Source organism: Typopeltis vanoorti, chromosome 3, assembly GCF_054136105.1.
Source record: "Typopeltis vanoorti isolate ZY-2024b chromosome 3, IOZ_Tvanoo_1.0, whole genome shotgun sequence".
Taxonomy (NCBI): domain Eukaryota; kingdom Metazoa; phylum Arthropoda; class Arachnida; order Uropygi; family Thelyphonidae; genus Typopeltis; species Typopeltis vanoorti.
Window position 1 is genome coordinate 172018545 of NC_143551.1, and position 21910 is coordinate 172040454.

A 21910-nucleotide genomic window follows, 5' to 3' on the forward strand; every position below is an offset into this window, starting at 1 on the left:
ACCTTTCCTTATATTCGACATTCCACAGTTCAGAAATTACCTTAGTACATCGCCTCTGGACCCTTTTTAACATTTCTTTGTCCTGTTGAAAACCTGGTGCCAAATCTGTGCAACATAGTCCATGTGTGGCCTAATTAGATCATTATACAATGGAACAAGAATCTCCTTACTTCTATAAGTCAGTGTCCTCCACATCATTCCCAGAATTCATTGTGTTGACCTCACAATTTTGGCATGGTGTCCTCTAAATTTTAGATCCGTATTCACTATCTCCCCAAGATATCATTTCCTCCACCTCCAAGAATATATCCCCACCAGGTGTAAATTCTACATCCCATCTTTGTTTCCCAAATTTTAAAACCTTACATTTTGCAATATTGAACTGGCATCCCCATTCTTTGCCCATTCAAACTATTCAAGTTTTCTTGTAAGGCCACAACATCTTCTCAACACTTCATAGTTCATCCCAACTTTGCATCATCTGCAAAGAACTGAATGTCCCCATCCAAATTTACACCAGTATCATTAACATACATGTTAAACAGATGTGACCCTAAAACAGATCCCTGAGGAACCACTAGTGACTTTCCTTTTCTGATCTATTGCTCCCCCAGAAACAAATTGCTGATACCTATCGGATAGCCAGTTTCTTATCCAATACACCAATCTAATATTCAATCCCATCTGCTCTAGTTTGACTATCAAAAGTCTTGCAAAACCTAAGTATACTACTGTGTCCCTCTCCTCTGTTAAATGAAGCCATCACCTTATTGTAATAAGCAAGTAGATTACTAAAACATGACCTCCTCTTAGCAAATCCATGCTATCCATCAAAGATAATACCATTGTTGTCGACCCAATTCTGGATCCTGGTTCTCACCAGCCTCTCCAACACCTTAACCACAACAACTGGCATACATATAGGCCTATTATATGATGCTTGATTTTTGTTACTTCCCTTATGAAGTGGCACAATCTTGCCTTCCTTCCACTCCTTTGGAACTTGACCCAGTGCAAGATGCGTATTAAATAAATATGTCAAGGTATTTGACTTATGACTATTATGACTATTTGACTATTATGACTCCCTGGCACATTCCTTCAAAACACATGGTGATATATTATCAAGTGCCACAGCCTTATTAATATCAAGTTTGCTCAATTCCCCCTTATAACTTTTGCTCACTTATAGTCAGTCTCTCCTCCTCATCATCAACTGCTCTAAGACTCTCCATCATGCACATGCCACACTTCCAAGAATGAAAGACCTTTATGAACTACTCATTAAATATCTCAACTATGTCTTATGCAGGAGTTCTTATACGATATTCTCCAATCAGTGTTATCCTTCTATAATCATTCCTTTTGGCTTCATTAGTTAATTAACTGCTGCTCATACTTCACTTTTGCCACCCTAACCAACCTAATCACCCTCCTTACCTGTTCTTTGTAATCCTCATGGAATTGATTATTATCACTCCTTTATACTTCCTCCATAATGCCTTTTTTCCCTTTGTATCGCATTCATAATAACATTCTCTGTTGAGATGATAAAATCCAGCATCCCCAGTCCTCATGTGCTCTGTGTTATGTACTGCCTGAGGTAGTTGTCTATCAAAAACTCAGGAAACTCATTTTTTTTTTTTTTTTTTTTTTTTACTTCCAGTTGTTATCTTATCATCCCAGTCTATATTGCTATAATTAAAATCATAATGATCATCCTCTTACCATTTTCTTGGCTAATTTGCTTATACGAGTACATTTCCTGGTCACTACACTCCATATTACCAGGTCTACAGCAACATCGAAGGAAGTATTTAAACTCTATTCACCTCCATTTCACACCATACCACCTCCAATCCATTACAACTATTTTCCTGTTGCATCTCTACTTTGTATGGACATAACTCTTTTGCTATCATTAATAGCATTCTGCCTCCCTTTTTACCTTTTTATCTTCATGAAATACATGAAGGGTATGATGTATTCATACGTCATCTCTATTCCTCTCAGCATGTTCCTCATTCAACCATTTCTCACTTATTCCAGCACTGTTTAGGTGAACAGACTCAATCAATGCTACCATTTCATTTGCCTTGTTTCTTACATTTCTAGCATTTGTATACAGACATATCAGCTTATTGCTGGATCTATAACATGTTTTTCTGATACCACTTATTAGACGTGACTTCTCCATACTTAACTCGAACCATTTCTTTTTCTCCTTATTCATCTTAGAACTTTCTTCAAATCCAACTGTTTTCCCTTGATCTGAGGTCATCCCCTTCCCTTTTTATCTACACATGCATTCACATCCTCTTGGAGCATCAATCTTTCTCATTCTGTGTTTCCCCTGACCAATCTGAGCCTCCTCGTTTCCCTGTCTGTCTTCCAAACCAGTTCTCTCATTATCTATATGCATGCCACTCACTAGTTCATTCATAACCACCTCTTCAATATCTCTTGTCTTTGTCTCACTTCTTCCACATCTCTTCCCCCTTGATCACATTCATTCTCTACATTCACTTCTATTCCTTTCAGCAGCAGGCTCTCCAAATAACTCACAGTAAAACCATTCAAATGTAGTCCATCATTCTTATATAACTCAATTCTTCCTTCAAACTCATTTCACACATTAACTAACTGCACTCCTTCCTTTTCACACATTTCTGCTAACATATCACTCATAATTCTTGCTCCCTTCCTCATCACTCTCATATCTGGCCAATGTTGTTTAATTTGTATATAAATGATATAGGAAATGGCTTAAAGGGAGATATTCAGTTGTTTGCTGATGATGCAAAGTTGTGTAGCGCAATAAAAAATCAAGCTGATGTTGAAAGTTTGTAGAATGATTTAAATAAGCTGGTAAAATGGGCAAAAGATAATGGATGGCAGTTCAATGTGGAAAAGTGTAAAGTCATGCATTTTGGGATTAAAAGATTACCAGCTGTGTACTACATCGATGGAAAGGTACTCCAAGAGATTGATGAGGCTAGGGACTTAGGGGTGTTGGTAGATAGGGAGATGAAGTTCAGAGGACACATTGCTAAGGTGTCCAAGATTGCACATAGGATTACTTGGTTGTTGAGGAACACACTGACATCCAGAGATAAAGAGGTTATTATTCCCCTTTATAAAGCATTGATACTGCCACATTTGGATTACTGTGCTCAGGTCTGGTCACCTGGATTCCTTGGAGATGAGGAAGCTATGGAGAGGGTTCAGAGAAGAGTGACCAAGTTAGTGAGTGATATAAAAAATGCCCCCTACATCGATAGATTGAGAGCTTGTGAATTGCAGAGATTGGTTGATAGGTGAAGAAGAGGGGATATGATAGAAACGTTTAAATTACTGAAAGGTTTTTATAGATTGATGCAGGGGAAATGTTTCAGCTGTGTGATAGTGATGGAAGAACAAGAGGTCATCTCTGGAAATTAAAGAAGAGTGTGGTTAACAAGGGTGTCAGAACAAGGTTTTTTTCCTGGAGGGTGGTGAATGAGTGGAATTCATTGCCTGACTTAGTTGTGAGCTCTTCGTCTCTAAATGAATTCAAGAAGAGATATGACAGATATTGTTTTGCTAGTTTGGGTCTCCCACGATGAGTCTACTGACTCCATGGAGATACCTGTAATAATAATAATAATCTGGGCAACACACTGACTGCCTTTTCTATCACTACCTTTTATCCTTCTTAATAACCTCCTGTTATCCAAACTTACATTCTCCTTGTTCCCAGTCAAGTCATTTGTCCCTACTAGCAGTACCAACTCCTTTGTTTTCTTACTCCTCATATCCAACACCTCAATCTCTCTGTTTATTTTACCTCCAGGGAAAACAAAGCTTGTGCATCTTCTCATTTACTTCTCATTGCACAGGGATTAAAAAATCCCCCCCCCCCCGAGAAACACAAAGTCTATCATACCACTCTTTAAACTCACTGACCATTCTCGCTCCCACCACTCCATCAGACAATGCATTCCACGGCTCAACCACCCTCCACACAAAGAAACCACTCCTTATCCTCTTGCTCACAGTTTCCTTTCGTAAATTCCAGGGATGGCCTCTTGTCATCACTACTTCCCGCTGTTCAATCAAGCGAAAGAACTCCCCAGTGTGAACCCTGTAACCACCTCTCAACAGTTTAAAAGTCTCAATCATATCACCACTCCTTCTTCTATCCACCAAACTCTGCAGTCCACATTCTCTCAGCCGATCCTCATAACTATGCTTGTACAGTCCTGAAAACATCTTTGTCATCCGTCTTTGTATCCTTTCCACAGTTAATTTATCCCCTTCAAATCCTGGGGACCAAATCTGAGAACAATAGTCCAAGTGTGGTCTGATCAGAGACTTATACAACGGAATGATAACCCTCTTATCTCTGCAGGTCAGTGTCCTTCTCATAATAGCAGCAATCCTCTGTGTTACCTTCACCACCTTTGCAATATGTCCCCTAAACTTCAGGTTTCTATCAATCATCAACCTCAGATCTCTTGTCTCCCCTATTTCCTCCAGTATAACTCCTCCCATGGAGTATGCAGCATCCCATCGATGTTTCCCAAACTTCAAGACCTTACATTTTGCTGCATTAAACTGAGACCCCATTCATTTGCCCATCTATCTAGCTTATTTAAATCCTCCTGCAGGGCTACCACATCTGCACTATTACTAATACTTCCCAGCTTCACATCATCTGCAAACAACTGAATATCCCCTTGCAATCCACTGGCTATGTCATTGATATAAAGGTTAAACAATATAGGTCCTAGTACTGAGCCCTGTGGGACCCCACTTGTAACTCTCTGCCTCCTTGAAACTGCTCTATCATACACAACTCTCTGATACCTATCAGACAGCCAATCCTGAATCCAGTTGACCAATCTGACATCCAGACCCATGTGCTGCAACTTAAATATCAGCTTATCATGTGGCACCCTGTCAAATGCCTTCGCCAAGTCTAAGAAAATTGCAGTATATGCCTTTCCCTCATCTATTGTTCTTGTAACTTTATTATAAAAGGCTAGCATATTGCTAAAACAAGAGCGTCCTTTCACAAATCCATGTTGATTCTCACAGATAACATTACCCTCATCTGCCCAATGCTGTATGCGGTCCCTCACTACTTTCTCCAAGATCTTATTTTCAGGTGCAAACTTTGTTTGCTCTCACTGAGATAAAGGATTAAACTAAATTTATTATAGTCTAGCCTAGTGAAAAATAAACTGCCAGTTCTAATGTTATCGAAGATCATGACTGGTGTCTTCATATCTATTCGAGGGAAATAAAGATTATTTCCCTCTCATATCAGTTTCGATCTTCTGTGGAGATAATGATTGTTTACTTATAATTCCTGAAAGCAACAAATCTTATCCCTTCTACATTGCTATGATTTCTCTACAAAGCACCTGTATCATTTTTTTATGTTTTTTTTGTTTTTCTATCAGTTTTTGAAACACTCAGTGTGCCAAAGGCACACTGAGTGTTCAAAGTGATTTGTTACGTCATGCTGCATGGGCGAGTATGCACTGACATAATTTGCATTGTGCCCAGCATAAACATGTCAAGAGAGGAAATTTCCGAAGTGCATACTGTTCTTGTTCATGGTTTTCATTATAGGCCAGACTGGTAGAATTTATATTAGTATGTGAAGATTATTCTTTAAGTGATACCTTTGTTATGCTGTAGATAATATTGATTTAATAATTGAATACAATAAGTATTTCTCAACAGGTTTTTTTAGATAATAGATTTATAACAAGACTTTGATGAATAGAGCTTGTGAAGAAATAGAATGAGTGTTTGTCATTGTGTGCATGCATGTGTGTATTTAATTTGTACTCACATATGTTTTTTTCTTACTTTCAGATGTGCCTACACCTCCAGAGGGCCCACTAGATGTTACAGACATTTACAAAGATCGTTGCAAATTATCTTGGAAACCTTCTAAGGATACAGGTGGTATGCCTCTCTTACATTATTTAGTAGAGAGACAAGATTTGGGGGCACGCAGTGGCTGGGCTGAAGTTGCAACAACTGAAAATACAAAATTTGATGTTACCGATCTTGTTGCTAAGAAGGAATATAAATTTAGAATACGAGCTGTGAATAAAAAGGGAGCCTCTGAACCCTTGGTTGCACCAAAGACAACCTTTGCAAAAGATCCATATGGTAATTATATTTAATTAAATTAAATTAAATATGTGACTACATTATAAAACTACCTATAAAACCGCTATTGATTTGTAGTTTTATAGGTAATGTGAGAATTTTAAAGAAAATTCTTACATTTCAATAACAGCAATAATATATTTTATTCTTAACAAAAAATCTTTTTCATGCTTTCATTCATATTTTTCTATATCATAGGCACATTTATATTTTTCTTATCATAGGCACATTCATATTTGACTATAACATAGGTTTGCAAAAGTTTGCACATAATATATATTCATGATTAAGCTGACTAAGCACAAATCTTCCTCGAATTGCTAAAAGTGACTGTGAAGTATTTATCAAGGTAGTGTCAAGCAGTGATGGTTATTATTTCACCGTGATGTGTGTTAAGCTCATTATCATCAACATTAGTGTATCTGCTGAAGCAAAAAAAGCTCCAGCAGATAAACTAGGTAACAGAACCATAAGCAACTAACCCATCCATGTGAATTAATAAAATTTCTAGGAATGGTATCCAGTAGAAGGGGGGGAAAAAATCTTAAAAATTAAAAATTAAGGTTTTTTAAATAGATATATAAATTAAAGATTTAAATGAATTATATTTGCTTAGATGAGCCTTCTAAACCTGGTAATGTTGAGGTTACTGATTGGGACAAGGACAGAGTGGATCTTAAATGGACGAAACCTGAAAGTGATGGTGGTGCTCCAATTACTGGTTTTGTCATTGAATATAAAGACAAGTTTTCCCAAGACTGGACTACAGGACCGGTGAGTTTGTTTATTGTCCTTTTAGAATCAGTTAATTTTACATCATATTGTTCATTTATTAAAAATGACACTGTGTGACAAATTTTAAATTTTGCTTTGCCTTGATGTGAAAGTTAAGTGAATGAGTATAATTAGTTTTGATGTCATAATTTGAATATGAGCTTAAAATTTTCCTGTAACCTTCTAGTTTTTCAGGACTGAAAAATATAAGTTGATACACTAATTACATTTCATATGACCCTGTTGCTTTCGTCCAGCCTCACGTCTGAGGCATTTGCCCACATGCAAGGCAAAAGTGGCAAGAAGTAGGAGTTTCAAGCAGCAATGTGGTAGCATGAATTTTTTTTTTTTTCCCCACTTTAATTGCTACATCAAACCCTGCATAGAACCCTGAAAATTGCTGGCTAACTGTGCTCTGACAAACTCAATTCATTAAGAGCATCTGTTCTAATCACAAACTTAATACTGCGTCTGGGGTAGCTGACAGATCGAGAACTGCAGTCCCGGATCTCGATGAAAAATATGTTACAAGGACGTTAAACATTTTTCATCTAAACTTCAATAGCACTCAAAAAAAGATGGAAGAATTTAAGAACATTTTATACAAAAATAACATCCACATTGCATGCTTTCAAGAAACGAAACTAAACCAAAATCTGAAGTTTCAAATCAAAGGCTATTCAACATTAAGGAAAGACAGACTGGATTGTTCTGGTGGAGGTCTAGCTATGCTCCTATGGACCAAACACATCAAATATAAGTGGGAATTGAAATGGTTCTAAAATGAAGAAGCAGAAAGGGAAATGGACCCAGTCGAGCATGGAGAAATCACATCGAGTGAGTGGTATCAGTGGAACTAGCTGTAGATCCAGAAATGAGCTATTGTGTTTGTATACCAATGCTAGAAGTATAAGAAACAAGGCAGATGAAATGGTTGCACTAAGTGCATCTGTTCACTCAAAGACTGTCAGAATAAGTGAGACATGGTTTGAAGAGAATGACATCCTAACAGGAATAGAGATGGAAGGGTATGAAGTGTTTCGTGAGGATAGAAGGGATAAAAAGGGAGGGGAAGTGCTATTGATGATAGAGAAAGAGTAATGTCAATACAAAATAGTGATGCAAGACGGAAATAGTGTCAGTGGTTTTGAGGCAGTATGTGTGAGATAGAGGTGAATGGAATCAAATACTTGGTGGGATGTTGTTATTAGACCAGGTAATGTGGATAGTGGTGATAGTGAAATGTATAGTCAAATTAGCCAAGCAAATAAGAAAAGGGTGATCATTATGGGTGATTTTCATTATGGCAATATAGACTGGAATGATGAGATAGCAACTGGAAGTAAAGAAAATGAGTTTCTTGAGTTTTTGAGGAATGACTACCTCAGACAGTATGTAACAGAGGGCACTCAAGGATTAAGGTTCTTGGATTTGGTCATATCATCAGAGGATGTAATTATAAATGAGGTGCCAAATCATCCACCAATTGGTAAGAGTAACCACGAGGTGATTACCTGGGTGGTTGCCAGCAGTGCGAGGACCCCCGTGAGAAAAGGATATTTGTGGAACTAAAAGGGGGGGGGGGATAATTATGAAGAGCTCAGGAGACAGCTTGCAGGTGTAGCATGGAATGAAGAGTTAGCTGGAAAAGAGATCAATGCAGCTTGGGGGATTTTCAAAAACTATCTAGTAGATGCAATATCTAAATATATTCCAATGGTGAGAAGGTTAAATAAAGTAGGTGTGAGATGGATGAATAAAGAGATTAAGCATGCAACACAGAGTAAAAGGGCATTGTGGAGGCAGCATAAGAAAAGTGGAAATAACCAATTCCATGAGGTCTACGAAGACCAAGCAAGGAGGGTGACTTGGTTGGTGAGAGTAGCTAAAGAAAGGTATGAACAGCAGTTAGCTAATTAAGCCAAAAAGAATCCTAGGGAGTTCTTTCAATATGTAGCCAGCAAAAGAAAGAATGATTATGGAAGGATGACATTGATTAGAGAAAATGGTATAAAGACAGCTGTTGCGGAATGTGTGGTGGAGAGACTTAGTGAGCAGTTCATGAAGGTCTTTCAATCTTCTGAATATGACTTCATGGAGAGATTGAGAGCAGTTGATGATGGGGAGGAGAGACTGACTGTAAGTGAGCAAGAGGTGTTTGGGGAGTTGAGTAAACTAGATGTAAATAAGCCTGTGGTACATGATAATATATCACCGTGTATTCTGAAGGAATGTGCCAGGGAGCTGACACCTGCCTTAACATATTTTTTTTAATACGAGTCTTACACTTGGTCAAATTCCTAAGGAGGGCAAGATCGTGCCACTTCATAAAGGAGGTGATCGATCTCAAGCATCAAACTATCGGCCTATCTGTGTGTCAGGTGTTGTGGTTAAGTTGTTGGAGAAGCTTGTGAGAACTAGGATTCAGAGTTGGGTTGACAACAATGGTATTATCTTTGATGGATAGCATGGATTTGCTAAAGGGAGGTCATGTTTTAGTAATTTACTTACTTATTACAATAAAGTGACTGCTTCCTTGGACAGACGAGAAGGATACACAGTATAGTTCGCCCACCATTTTTAGATCCCTTCTTGGCTTGGTGCCAAGAATAGTTGATTCATGCTGAAGGGGAGAAGAAATGAAGGATGTATGAATTGGTCGCCAACGTGCGAAATCACGTGCTTGCTTGTCTGTCGCTGTACTAGTACTAGCTTGATTTTTGTTATTCTCTTTTTGCATCATTTTTTTATTATTAATTTGTATGATGGATCCAGTACAGTCAACAAGTTCTATTGTTACACGTTTCAGTAGCTCTTGCAAAAGAATATTGAATAATGTGCTGACATTCTGCGAAAAAGAATCGTCAGAAGGCCGTCTTCTTGTTCCCATTTCTCAAGTCATAAAACGTGCAAGTGCAATTGCGGGCGTATCGGGGTCGACTGTTAAAAGAATTCGTAGGGAATCAAAAGGTGAAGGTAAGCCAAAATTTAAATCTCCTAAAAAAAAGCGCCAGAGAAAGAAAACCATCGAAACTGTAGCTTTGAATGATTTTGATGTAGACTTATAAGATGAGCTATTCACGAATTTTACGTGGTCGAGAAAAGAGTGCCAACTGTTCCGAAATTGATTCCTGTGCTTAAAGAAAAAATTAATTTTCCTTGGAAAAGAGAAACTTTAAGGAAAATACTTCATGAAATCTGATTTTGTTTTAAAAAGTCCCAGAATAAAAGGAAACTTATCATGGAGCGAAGTGACATTGTTTTACGTAGAACGCAGTATTTGCACGTATTAACACTCTACGTACATTTTTCCAACTGTTATACAAGCAAAATAGTTACACTTTAAAAACAGCAATGTTCGTAAAAGAAAAGCTAAATTTTCCGACCTGTAATAATAAACAAACTCGGTTAGTTTATTATTACATCCCAGAAGACAGGCTGAATACCCTATTATCGGAATGGATTCTCCTTTTTCTGACATGCGCAGAAGTGTCGAGGGACCTCAAATCGGTGGGCGAACTATAATATACTTGGATTTCACAAAGGCTCTTGATAGAGTAACCTCATGATAAGTTGACAGTGAAACTAGAGCAGATGAGGTTGGATATTAGATTTGTGCATTGGATTGGAGACTTGCTATCTGATAGGTATCAACAAGTTGTGTATGGGGGCACGGTATAGTGATTGGGCACGAAAATGGGGATGTGAGTTCAATGTTGCAAAATGTAAGGTTATAAAATTTGGAAAAGAAAGATGGGATGTAGAATTTATGCATGGTGAGAATATATTGTTGGAGGTAAAGGAAATAAGAGATCTGGGGGGTGATAGTGGATAAGGATCTAAAATTTAGGGGACACATCGCCAAAATTGTGAAGACAACACAAAGGCTTCTGGGAATGATGCGGAGGACACTGACGTGTAGAAGTAGGGAGATTCTTGTTCCGTTGTAAGGCTTTGATTAGGCCACACACTATTGTGCCCACACACTATTGTGCCCAGATTTGGTCACTGGGTTTTCAGAAGGATGAAGAGATGTTGGAATGGGTCCAAAGGCGGCCGATTAAGGTAGTTTCTGACCTCTGGAATGTCGAGTATGAGGAAAGATTGATAGGATGTAATTTGCAGAGTCTGGTGGACAGGAGGAAGAGGGGAGATATGATAGATTCCTACAAGTTGGTAAGGAGTTGTTATAGGATCAATGCGGGAGAGGCTCTACAGAAAATAGTGGGAGATCAGAGGAGAGCCAGAGGTCATCCCTGGAAACTGTATAAAGAGGGTATGAGTAGGGGAGTGAGAGGCAGGTTTTTTCATGCAGAGTTGTGAATGATTGGAATGCCTTGCCTGAGAGTGTGGTGTCTGCAAGGTGTTTGAGTGTGTTTAAGACAAGGTATGATGAGATGTGTGTGTGATAAAAGGACCTCCCAGATGAGTCTTTGACTCCATGAGGTCTTGGGGTAATAATAATAATAATAATAATAATAATAATAAAGAAATTGTATCAACTACAAACAGCAGTATAAATAGTAAACAGAAGCTAAAGTAGTCAAGATATTTCTACCAAAAGGCATTATTACAATAGTCAATGCCTTTTGGTAGAAATATCTGGACTCAAAGATTCTTTTAGGAGATCTGAATGTCAAAAGCCCAACTTGGGGCTCCCCACAACTAAATCAGAAAGTAGCACAAATAGAAGACATAATTGATGATCTAAACCTTGAATTCATAAACAACAGGCAAAATACATATCTGTCAAAAACAACAGGTGCAGAATCAGCATTTGACATCATAGCAGTAGATTATGAAACTGCAAGTCATACCCAGTGGAAAATACTAAAGAATGCCATCAGGGATCATAGACCTATTATCATAACCATTAATTTGCACACAACTATTAGAAACATATTGCACTGGCACACCCACTAGTAAAGAACTTGATCAGCAAAACTACTAGAACTAACTAACGACATACAGAAAACTGCAAAAAATTCAATTCCCAGAAGTCTCAGGAAAAACAATTGGGTTCCATTTTGGAAAGATTACAATATCAGTGCTATGATCACTGAAAGAGATATTATCAACAAACAGTTAAAACAAAATAATACAGAAGACAACAGAAAGAAGTTAATAGAATTAACTCAAAACATAGAAGATGAAATTTTCTAACTGCAAATAAAAAAAGTGGGAAGAATTCTGCAATAGACTAGATCCAAGAAAAGACTCACAACACTGGAACAGCGTCAGATTATTAAACAACGCAACACTTCCAGATACTGATCACTCTTCAAACACACTCTCCTCAGGAACCAATACAGCAGCAACAAACAAACAGATGGCAAATTTACTAGCCAAACATTACTCTAATGCAAGCAAGCTGCAATACAACAAAGAAGACAAAAAGTGCAGGAAAATTGCAAAAGAGCTGCTAATACAATCCAGTACCTATCCTTCTGAAGACATCTTTATTCAGGACTTCACAATGACAGAATTAGAAACAGCAATTAGTCAAATTGACCCTAACAGTTCAGTTCATCTGGAATTGATCTTATCTTTGGAACATATGATTAAAAACATGGGGAAAATAGCCAAAAACAGCTTTCTGAAGATATTTAACATCTGTTGGAATGCAGGTAAACTACCAAAGATCTACAAAACATCAGCCATTATATCCTTACTAAAACATAACAAAAACCCTAGTGACTGTAACTGCTACAGACCAATAGCTTTGACTAGCTCTCTGTAAACTAAATGAAAGTATAATACATAGCAGACTTATGAATTGGCTTTTAGAAAATAACAAGATCAACTTCTACCAAACTGCATACAGGTCTGAACACAGAACAGAAGATCGATTATTTTATCTTTGCCAATCAGTCCTAAATGGCTTTCAGAAAAACCACCAAAGAAGACAACAGCAATATTCTTGGATCTCACAGCTGCCTATGATCGCTTCTGGAGACAAAAGTTAATAAAAATTGCATACAATAAGGGACTGCATTAATTTGGATTTCAGATTTCATGAAAGGAAGAAATATGAAAGTAAAAGTTAATGGAATAGATTCCAACATGCATCGAACTTGGGCTGGAGTCCCACAAGGTTCTGTTTTAAGCCCACTCCTATTTCTCATCTATATGAACAATATCGATCCTCACATAATAAATGACACAAAAATAGCATGCTGTGCAGATGATATAGCAATCTGGCACACAAACAGCAATCCTGAATAATCTGAAAAAGTCCTAAATAATAAAATATATAATACCAAAATAGAAAAACTAGTCTCCAAAATACTTAGGCCTAACCCTAGACACTGAACTGAGATTTACAACTCATATTATAAATATATCTAATAAAGCTCTTAAAAAGATTAATATCATCAAAAGGCTTTGTGGAACAAAGTGGGGTGCAATATCAAAGACACTCAAAACTACATATACTGCACTCATATGACCCACTATGTAATATGCCTCATCAATCTGGGCTCCAGCTTCTATGAGCTCAAAAGAAAAACTTGACAGAGTATACAATCAAGAGCAGCAAAAATTATCATACGTGCAGTCTCATCCACAAATAATTTAAAAGCTCAGCAAGAGTGTGGGCTTCACATACTAGAAGACAGAAGAAAACTCTCCACAGTTAAATTCACTAACAGAATCAGGAGCCACCAACAGGATCACATCTCACTCAGGACTTTCGATGCCTGGACAAGGCCATCTAGACTAAAGAGATCATCTACATTACAATATGATCAAGAAGTTAGAAAACAGACTGACTTAGAGCACCTACTAAATCTTGAACCTTGTTCAAAAAAGGATTCACAGCAAGAAAATAAAAGAAAAGGACTTGATACTATACATCACTTAAATAATCCAAACCATGTCATTGCCTACACTGATGGATCATCTGATGAAGCACTCAACCAAGGAGGTTCAGGGGTTTTTCTAACTACCTGGAGGCGAGGAAATGCAAATCAAAACCACAGCTGGCAAAATAACTTCAAACTTCACTTGTCAATTAACAGCCATACAAACAGCTCTCAAATCCAGTAATAAACATTACAGAAGGAATAACCATTTACATCGATTCAAAATCTGCATTTGAGGAATTAAAAAATGGAAAAACAAAACTCACGCAGGAAATTCATGAACTATTAACAACCTTAAAAGGGGTTGTTATAAGATCAATGGTGGAGAAGTTCTACAGAGAATAGTGGGAGATCAGGGGAGAACCAGAGGTCATCCTGGAAACTGTATAAAGAGGGTGTGTGTAGGGAGGTTTTGAGAGTGAGAGGCAGGTTTTTTTCATGCAGAGTTGTGAATGATTGGAATGCCTTGCCTGAGAGTGTGGTGTCTGCAAGGAGTTTGAGTGTGTTTAAGACATGGTATGATGAGATGTGTGTGTGATAAAAGGACCTCCCAGATGAGTCTTTGACTCCATGAGGTCTTGGGAAATAATAATAATAATAATAATAATAATAATAATAATAATAATAATAATAATAATAATAAATTTTTAAAATAAGAACTGCACACTGCAATGGACACCAGCTCATGTAAATATTGAAGGCAATGAAAAAGCAGAACAGACTAGCCAAAGAAGCAAGATACCTACCTCAAAAATTACACCCACTATCACTAACTGATGCTAACTCTGTCACCAAAATAAGATTGGTAAAACAAACTACAAGAAGAAGAATGAAATCAGTGAAATTAATGAAAATAGAGAAATAACCATAATCATCACCAGACTAAGGACTGAACATTTTAAAGGCATGAAAATTCAGCCAGATGGTAGTAGGAGCTATGAAACATGCAAAAACTGTCCAGGAGTTGAATTAACACCTGGACAGGTGTTAATTCAACTGTTAATGCTGCTGCTCTACAGAAAATTGACAATAACCCTAGAGAAAAGCTCTACTCCATCAAAGTTCAACAAATTGCCAAAGCAGTTCTACAGATTCACGTCATATCTAGAAGCTCTTCAATGGACTCGACAACAACAATAAGTAAATATAAATTTACTTATAAGTCTTTTCTTTGAAGTCTTTCACTTGTAGTTAACATCTGTGGTTTCTGCTAATAAGAACCAACAAAAATCTGCAAGTACAGATTGTTTCAAATTAAAGTATCCCTATTCAGAGGAATCTGTAGAGAGAACTAGTATATGAAATACCCTGTTACACAAAGTCACTAGTGGTGTGCTGCATTTTGGCAGTTTTGGGACCACTGTTATTTAATTTATATATTAATGGGATTGGGATAGATTTAACTGGTGATTTAAAACTGTTTATAAATCACCAGTTAAGGTCTTCCTGTAATGAGGACTTGAATAGATTGTATGAATGAGCAACAGTATGAAACTGTCAATTCAATTTTGTCTGAAATTAGGTAGGAAACAATGGGACTCAAAAGTATACACTTGTTGGGGAAATTTTGAAGAAGTTGAGGAGATAAGAGACCTTGGAGTTGTGGTGGACATGGATCTGAAGTTCAGAGGTCATTTCTTATGTGATGAAGATGAAGTAGGTTCTTTGCATGGAGTGTGGTTGGTCAGTGGAATGCGTTGCCTGACATTGTGGTGAATGTAGATACATCGAATGAGTTTAAATCACTGTTTGATGGACTTTGTGGGTAACAATATTTGCCCCCTGTGATGTCTTTTGACTTCATGGAAGTCTGGTTTTGATATATATATAAAAAAAATAATAATAATAAACTGAAGAGTTTCTTGGAGAGGTATGTTTGCAAATAGAGAAACCATATCAAAAGAGGCCATAATGTCAGAGTCCAGCAAATGAATAATTTTATCTTTGAAGCCCCTGCTATTTTTAATTTAAAAGTTTGTATGGTCAGTCTGGTTTAGAAGAAAATTTGAAAGGTATTTAACTAAATAATAAGTAGGAGAACTAATGCATATCAAAAGATGTATGTACGTACCTTGAGATGTATGTACCTTGGAAAGGCTATAGATGTGTGTGTGTATGGGGGGGGGGGGGGGGGTAGCATGATGAATTTGCAGTTTTTCAATAGTGTTAGCATCCAAAGAATGTGTTCGGTTCAATAAATTATTGAGCTTGTTTATTTGGCTATGAGTAGGATCCCTGCTAGTTATACTGTATTATCTATAATTATACTGTAATTATCTGTCCCATAATAAATCATCCATTTTGTGATTTTACTTGGTGTTAACTTCAAAATTTGGCATTACTTTTATCAACTTTCATGATGGCAGCGTTAGTGTTTTGGCCAAGAGAAATTAGAGCATGTAGTTTTGATCATGGAATATTCAACAAAAGGGGGGGGGTGGCTTTATATAAGATCTGTGCAATTTCAAACTGAACTTTGTTAACTTCATCTGTATGTCAGTCTCTAATGCTTTTTTCCACATCTACCATGAAATCTAAATAAGGTATGTGTTGAGGAGATAATGCACAATCTGGATCTTTAGATAATACACTTAACTCTTCATGAGAGAAAAGCCTATTAGTTAAATTTATAATACATTTATTGTGAACAGAAGTAGGTAAAGGTAGAATGAAGTGATGTCATCTTTGCTCTAATATTTCAATTTGTAAATTATCTATATTTGCAGTTTAAGTGTGCCAGTTTGGCTGAGGAAAGAGAAATTCTACAAACTAAATTAAATTTATCTAAATGATTTTTATTTCAAATGCATCCATTACATTAACAAACTACACCCACCTGTGTCCTCATGCAATTCTGCCAATATTTCATTCAGGTTTCATTTCATTCATTATTTCATTCATTCAGGTTTCATTTCATTCCTGTTTCATAAGGGTATTTCATCCTGATCAGGGGGAATCATGAGGAACTTAAGTGTAGACAACATAGGAGGGAATGGCTTAGTTGTGATTGAGCAGGAAGTTTTGAGGAAATAAATAACCTTGATGTCAGTAAGGCGATAGGATTTGATGACATATCACCATGCATCTTAAGGGAATTTTTCAGGGAATTGGCAGTAGCATTGACATGCCTGTTTAATAAAAGTCTTATAACAACAGCACAGGTTCCAAGGGAGCAGAAGGAAGGAAGGTTAAATTATTCCACTGCATAAAGGTGGTGATAAGGCTGTAGCTTCAAATTATAGCCAGTCTGCATATTTGGAGTTGTGGTGAAAGTACTGGAGAGATTGGTGATAAATAGGATACAGAAATGGATTTATAACAGCAGTATTCTCTGTGGATATCAGTTTGGGTTTGTTAAGGGGAGAACATGTTTTGCTAACTTAATTATGTACTATAACAAATACCTCAGATAGAGGAAATGTATATATAGTGGTGTACTTGGATTTTTCAAAGGCTTTTGATAGACTATCACATGACAAGTTCTTATATTGAGTGCTAAATTGTTTCTCTCAATACGAGTGTACTTCAGTGGTTGTTTTTTGGAAGTTAGTTGCTGTCGCGATATAATATATTTTGGTTACCGTCGGAATCGAATGCATAATGGTGGAAGACAAAACGAAGCTAAGTTTCATTACTGTATTTAGTTATATTTCATTTTATTTAGTGTACTTAAATGTTTTGTTTTGCTTGTAATTGTTTGTACTTTTTTTTCTATTTATTTAACGGAATTTAGTAATTGAATAATTAATAATTACGCTACTCGGCAGTAAGGAATGATGGCAGATTCAACTGCAGTTGCAAGTGGCGTATTGCCAAGTCCTCTGCCATTTAAGAAGACGATTATAAGAAATATCATAAGGAACTTTGTGGCATGCAGTGCCTGCGGCATGTATGCGTCTTGAGAATTAGATAATTGGCTTGTTAAAGAGAGCGGAGAGCATATGTGTGCAAAATGCAGGCAGTGGGAGGAAATAAGTGTCGAATTATTAACACGTTGACCGCCGTAATGTTAAAAAAATTTTGTGATCGCCAGGCCAACTTCTTTTTATTTTACAATTTGCTGAAAGTAACTGAAAGAATGCAGCTAAATAGATTTGTTAAGCACGAATCATGTGTGCACTGCGCAGCCTGAGAAGAATTTTTTCACTGACTGGGCCGAGCGGTGCACACGTGATTCGCACTTCACACAAGGTCAAACTTGCATATCCATGATGGGTACGAACAGTTATATGCGTTCAGTGTTTTGTCCGGTGGAATAAATTTGTTATAGTGATAAATATTGTTATAAATTGCCCTAATATGGGAGACTACGAAAAAGAACGTCATTTAGAAGCCTTGATAAATGAAGTTCTATCTGATGACAAACCATACGAATGTTTGTCGGAAAGTTACAACGGAAGTGATCGTTACAACGGAAATGAAGAAACTTACACATATGCTCTTCAAAAACTCAGTAAGACAATTTTACCAAAAGCAAGGATAAGAAAGTGGAAAAACACAAATCTCAATGAAATGAAGATATTTTTGGGTCTGCAAATTTGGTTCAGTTTAGTGCAGATGCCAAAATTAGAGTGTTATTGGTCGAATAACATCCTCTATTCTACAGAAATCAAACAAGTTATGTCAAGGAATCAGTTCAATCTTCTTCTCAGTAACTGGCACTTCACAGACAATGAGGGTGGAAATACTTCTGAAAGACTTTATAAAATTACACCTCTCATAAATCATATAAGAAAAAATTTCCAGAAAATAATGACACCTTCAAGTAATATTTGTGTAGATGAAACTTTAGTTCCTTTCCGAGGTCGCCTTGCCTTTTGTCAATACATCAAGAATAAACGACACAAATTTGGCATAAAACTATTCAAATTGTGTATTGAAGATGGATATACATATGATTTCAAGATATACTGCGGTGCAGAAAAGACCAATACTACTAAGAGTGTTCCAACTTCAATTGTTATGGGACTTTGTGAGAATCTACTTGACAATGGATGCACAATATTTGTAGATAATTATTATACCAGTATTGAATTAGTGCACAAACTTTTGAATAGACAAACACACCTTGTAGGCCCTTTGAGAAAAATTCGAAAGGGAATTCCACAGGATGTTACCCAGAAGAAATTGAAAAAGGGTGAAATAATTGGTAAAGAAAGTGAAACATGGGTGGTGGTAATAATAGGTCACCTGTTGTACATGTAGTTGAAATTCTACCGCTAAACTATATAAACCTGTTTACCAGGCCCCACGTTTCCATTACCCATAAGCATTTCATTTAGATATGAATCACGGGTGAACTACACGGCCCAAAAGAAAAATCTTTATGCGAATCAAATATGATTCACGCAACGCATTGAAAAAATATAGTGTGAATCGTATTTGATTCATACGGCAGTCAACGTGTTAATATCCGACCTTGTTGCTCCAGGGATGGGGAATGAATGTAGGAAGACAAGTAGCATGATAGGAGAGAATGAAAAAAACATATATATGAATGAGAAAATAATAGTTGATAGTGTGCAAGGCGTGAGTGACTGTGAAAGTTTAGGAGATGGTTTTGTTTGGGAGAGTGAATTTAGATTAAGAGTGACTGACCTGCAGAGGGAGATAGATGAGCTGAAAGAGGAGGTGGAATGTCTTGTGAATGAGAGCAGAAGTATGAAAGATAAGATTAGGAGAATGGAAGAGATAAATGCAAGCTGAATCAGAGTGGGGGAGAGATAGAAATTTGGGAGTGTTAGAAGAGGAGAGAAAGGAAACAGAAGAAAGGGAATGAGTGAGAGGTATGTGGATGCTAGAAGAGGAGAGAATGGAAACAGTAGAAGAGAGGGAATGAGAGACAGATATGAAAGTGCTAGAAGAGGAGAGAATGGAAACAGTAGGAGAGATGGAATGAGAGAGAGATATGGGAATGCTAGAAGACGAGAGGATCAAAACAGTAGGAGAGACAGAATGAGAGAGGGATATGGAAGTGCTAAAAGTGGAGAAAATGGAAACAGTAGGAGAGAGAGGGAATGAGAGAGATATATGTGAGTGCTAGAAGAGGGGAGAATGGAAACAGTAGGAGAGAGGGGTATAGGAATGCTAGAAGAGAGAATAGCAGTAGAAGAGAGGGAATGAGAGAGACCTATGGGAATGAAAGAAGAGGAGAGAATGAAAACAATATGAGAGAGAGAATGGTAAGAGGTATAATGTATGGTGACTCAATGATCTGTGGTGTTCAAGATAGGATGCGTGAGGAGTGTTTGCCAGGAGGAACAATAGAAAGGGTGGCTATGGCAATTAAGAGAGGTGAAAGAGTGGATGAGATGATTGCGATTTTAGGAACAAATGATTTGAGTGGTAATGTAAGTTGGGCAGTGAGAAATACGAGATTTTTGCTTGAGGCTGTATGGAAGAAGACAGAGAGAGGAAAAATAGTGTGCGTGTTGCCTAGGTATGATAATGATGAACTGAGCAGAAGAGCAGTGATATTGAATGGCATAATAGTGAGAATATGTGACAAGAGAGGACTGGTATATGTGGATGCTTGGAGTGCGTTTGAGGAAAGAGAGGAATTGTATGCGAGAGACCGCTTACATTTAAATGAGTAAGGACGTAGGCATCTGGAGAGATTGCCGTTCTGAACGAGTCAGTGTGTCCCAGGGAGGATGATAGCAGGGGTGGCCTCTTGTGGGAATGCATACTTGGGAGAAGGGAGACGATGTCAGGTAGCACTGAGCCCAGTGGAGTCTAGAAGGGATAATGCTGGGTATAGAAACAGTGGCATTTATATGTTTTATACTAATGCCAGGAGTATCCGGAATAAGGGAGAGGAATTGGTGGCGCAGATAGCATCAGCCTGGCCAAAAATTATTGGGATCACTGAGACGTGGTTGATAGAAGGGGATATCATAACAGGAATAGAAGTCGCTGGGTATAGCATTTTTCGTCAGGATAGGAGGGGAAAGCATGGTGGTGGGGTACTGCTTATGATAAATGATTACCTATGTCCTCTAAGAGTGGAGTCTTTGGATGGAAGTGAGACAAATGATTTTGAGAGCATATGTTGTGAGGTAGAGGTAGGCAAGACAAGACATCCTCTGTGCTCCTGGGTGTTGCTACAAACCCAGGAGCATAGAGGATGGGGACCAGGAGATGTTTAGACAGCTTTAAACAGAGGTCCCACTTTACATCCTAGGCCACCTACAAATGACCATAGAGGGTGCACCGACATAGATAAAGCTATAGAGTCACCCATGTGTTTCATTTATTATGTTGTCTTTGTGTGTGTGTGGGTGGGTGGGTGTGTTACAAAAGTTATTTGTAATCCCTGAATATGTCTAAGTGACAGACGAAATATTGGAAGCAGTAAAATTAGTTTTTAATCCTTTCCTAGTGCTTTAAATATTCCATTAGACCTCCAAAACGATACCCTCCCAGCACTTAAGCATTAACACACAGTTCCCTGGCCTATAGCAACATCCAAGTAAATGTGTCTTCCTATCAAACTTCACCTCACACCACCCTGCCTGTATCGATTGCCACTATATCATTCTTTCATGACTACCTTATGTGAACATAATTCCCCTGCTATCAACAGCAGCACTCCCCCTTCATTCTAGTCCTTTCCATCCTTGTGAAAAACCCTGTATCCTTTGATTTCTATTCCCATTAAGATATCATTCAACCATGTTTTACTTATTCCAGTGATTTTGGGGTGAATAAACTTGATCAGGGAAACCATTTCATCTCCTTTATTTCTGATACTTCTGGCATTCGTAAACAAACACAGTTCACCTTTACGTCTATAACCAGTCCTACCCAAGCCACTTGTTGGTTGTGATTTCCCCACCACACCTGCCATTGCTCATCACCTTTATCACTGCTAATCACATATATCTGTTCAGTCCCAACTTCTCCACCCACATCCCAATCTATTCCATTTCTATGCTGATCATCCCCACACATGCATTCACTACTACTTCCATCATCATCCATGCTCCCTATGCTATGTCTTCCCCCCCCCCCCATTTCCCTGTTCCTTTTGCATTCCCTTTTTCTCTTCACCTCTCACACTACTACTACTGTTACATTTCCAAGCACTTCTGTCTCTTCAA

The 21910-nt window shown here is 37.6% G+C and overlaps 1 protein-coding gene across 5 annotated transcripts in view; it reads left to right on the forward strand.

Moving 5' to 3' along the window:
- LOC150108743 (twitchin-like) overlaps positions 1 to 21910 on the forward strand; it is a 2666638-nt gene that overhangs the window by 860937 nt on the left and 1783791 nt on the right. For all 5 annotated transcript variants that reach the window (XM_090390962.1, XM_090390961.1, XM_090390964.1 and 2 more), the window contains 2 exons: positions 5869 to 6171; positions 6788 to 6945. In XM_090390962.1, the coding sequence (XP_090247088.1) occupies positions 5869 to 6171; positions 6788 to 6945 (461 nt within the window). The remainder of the gene's footprint in view (positions 1 to 5868; positions 6172 to 6787; positions 6946 to 21910) is intronic.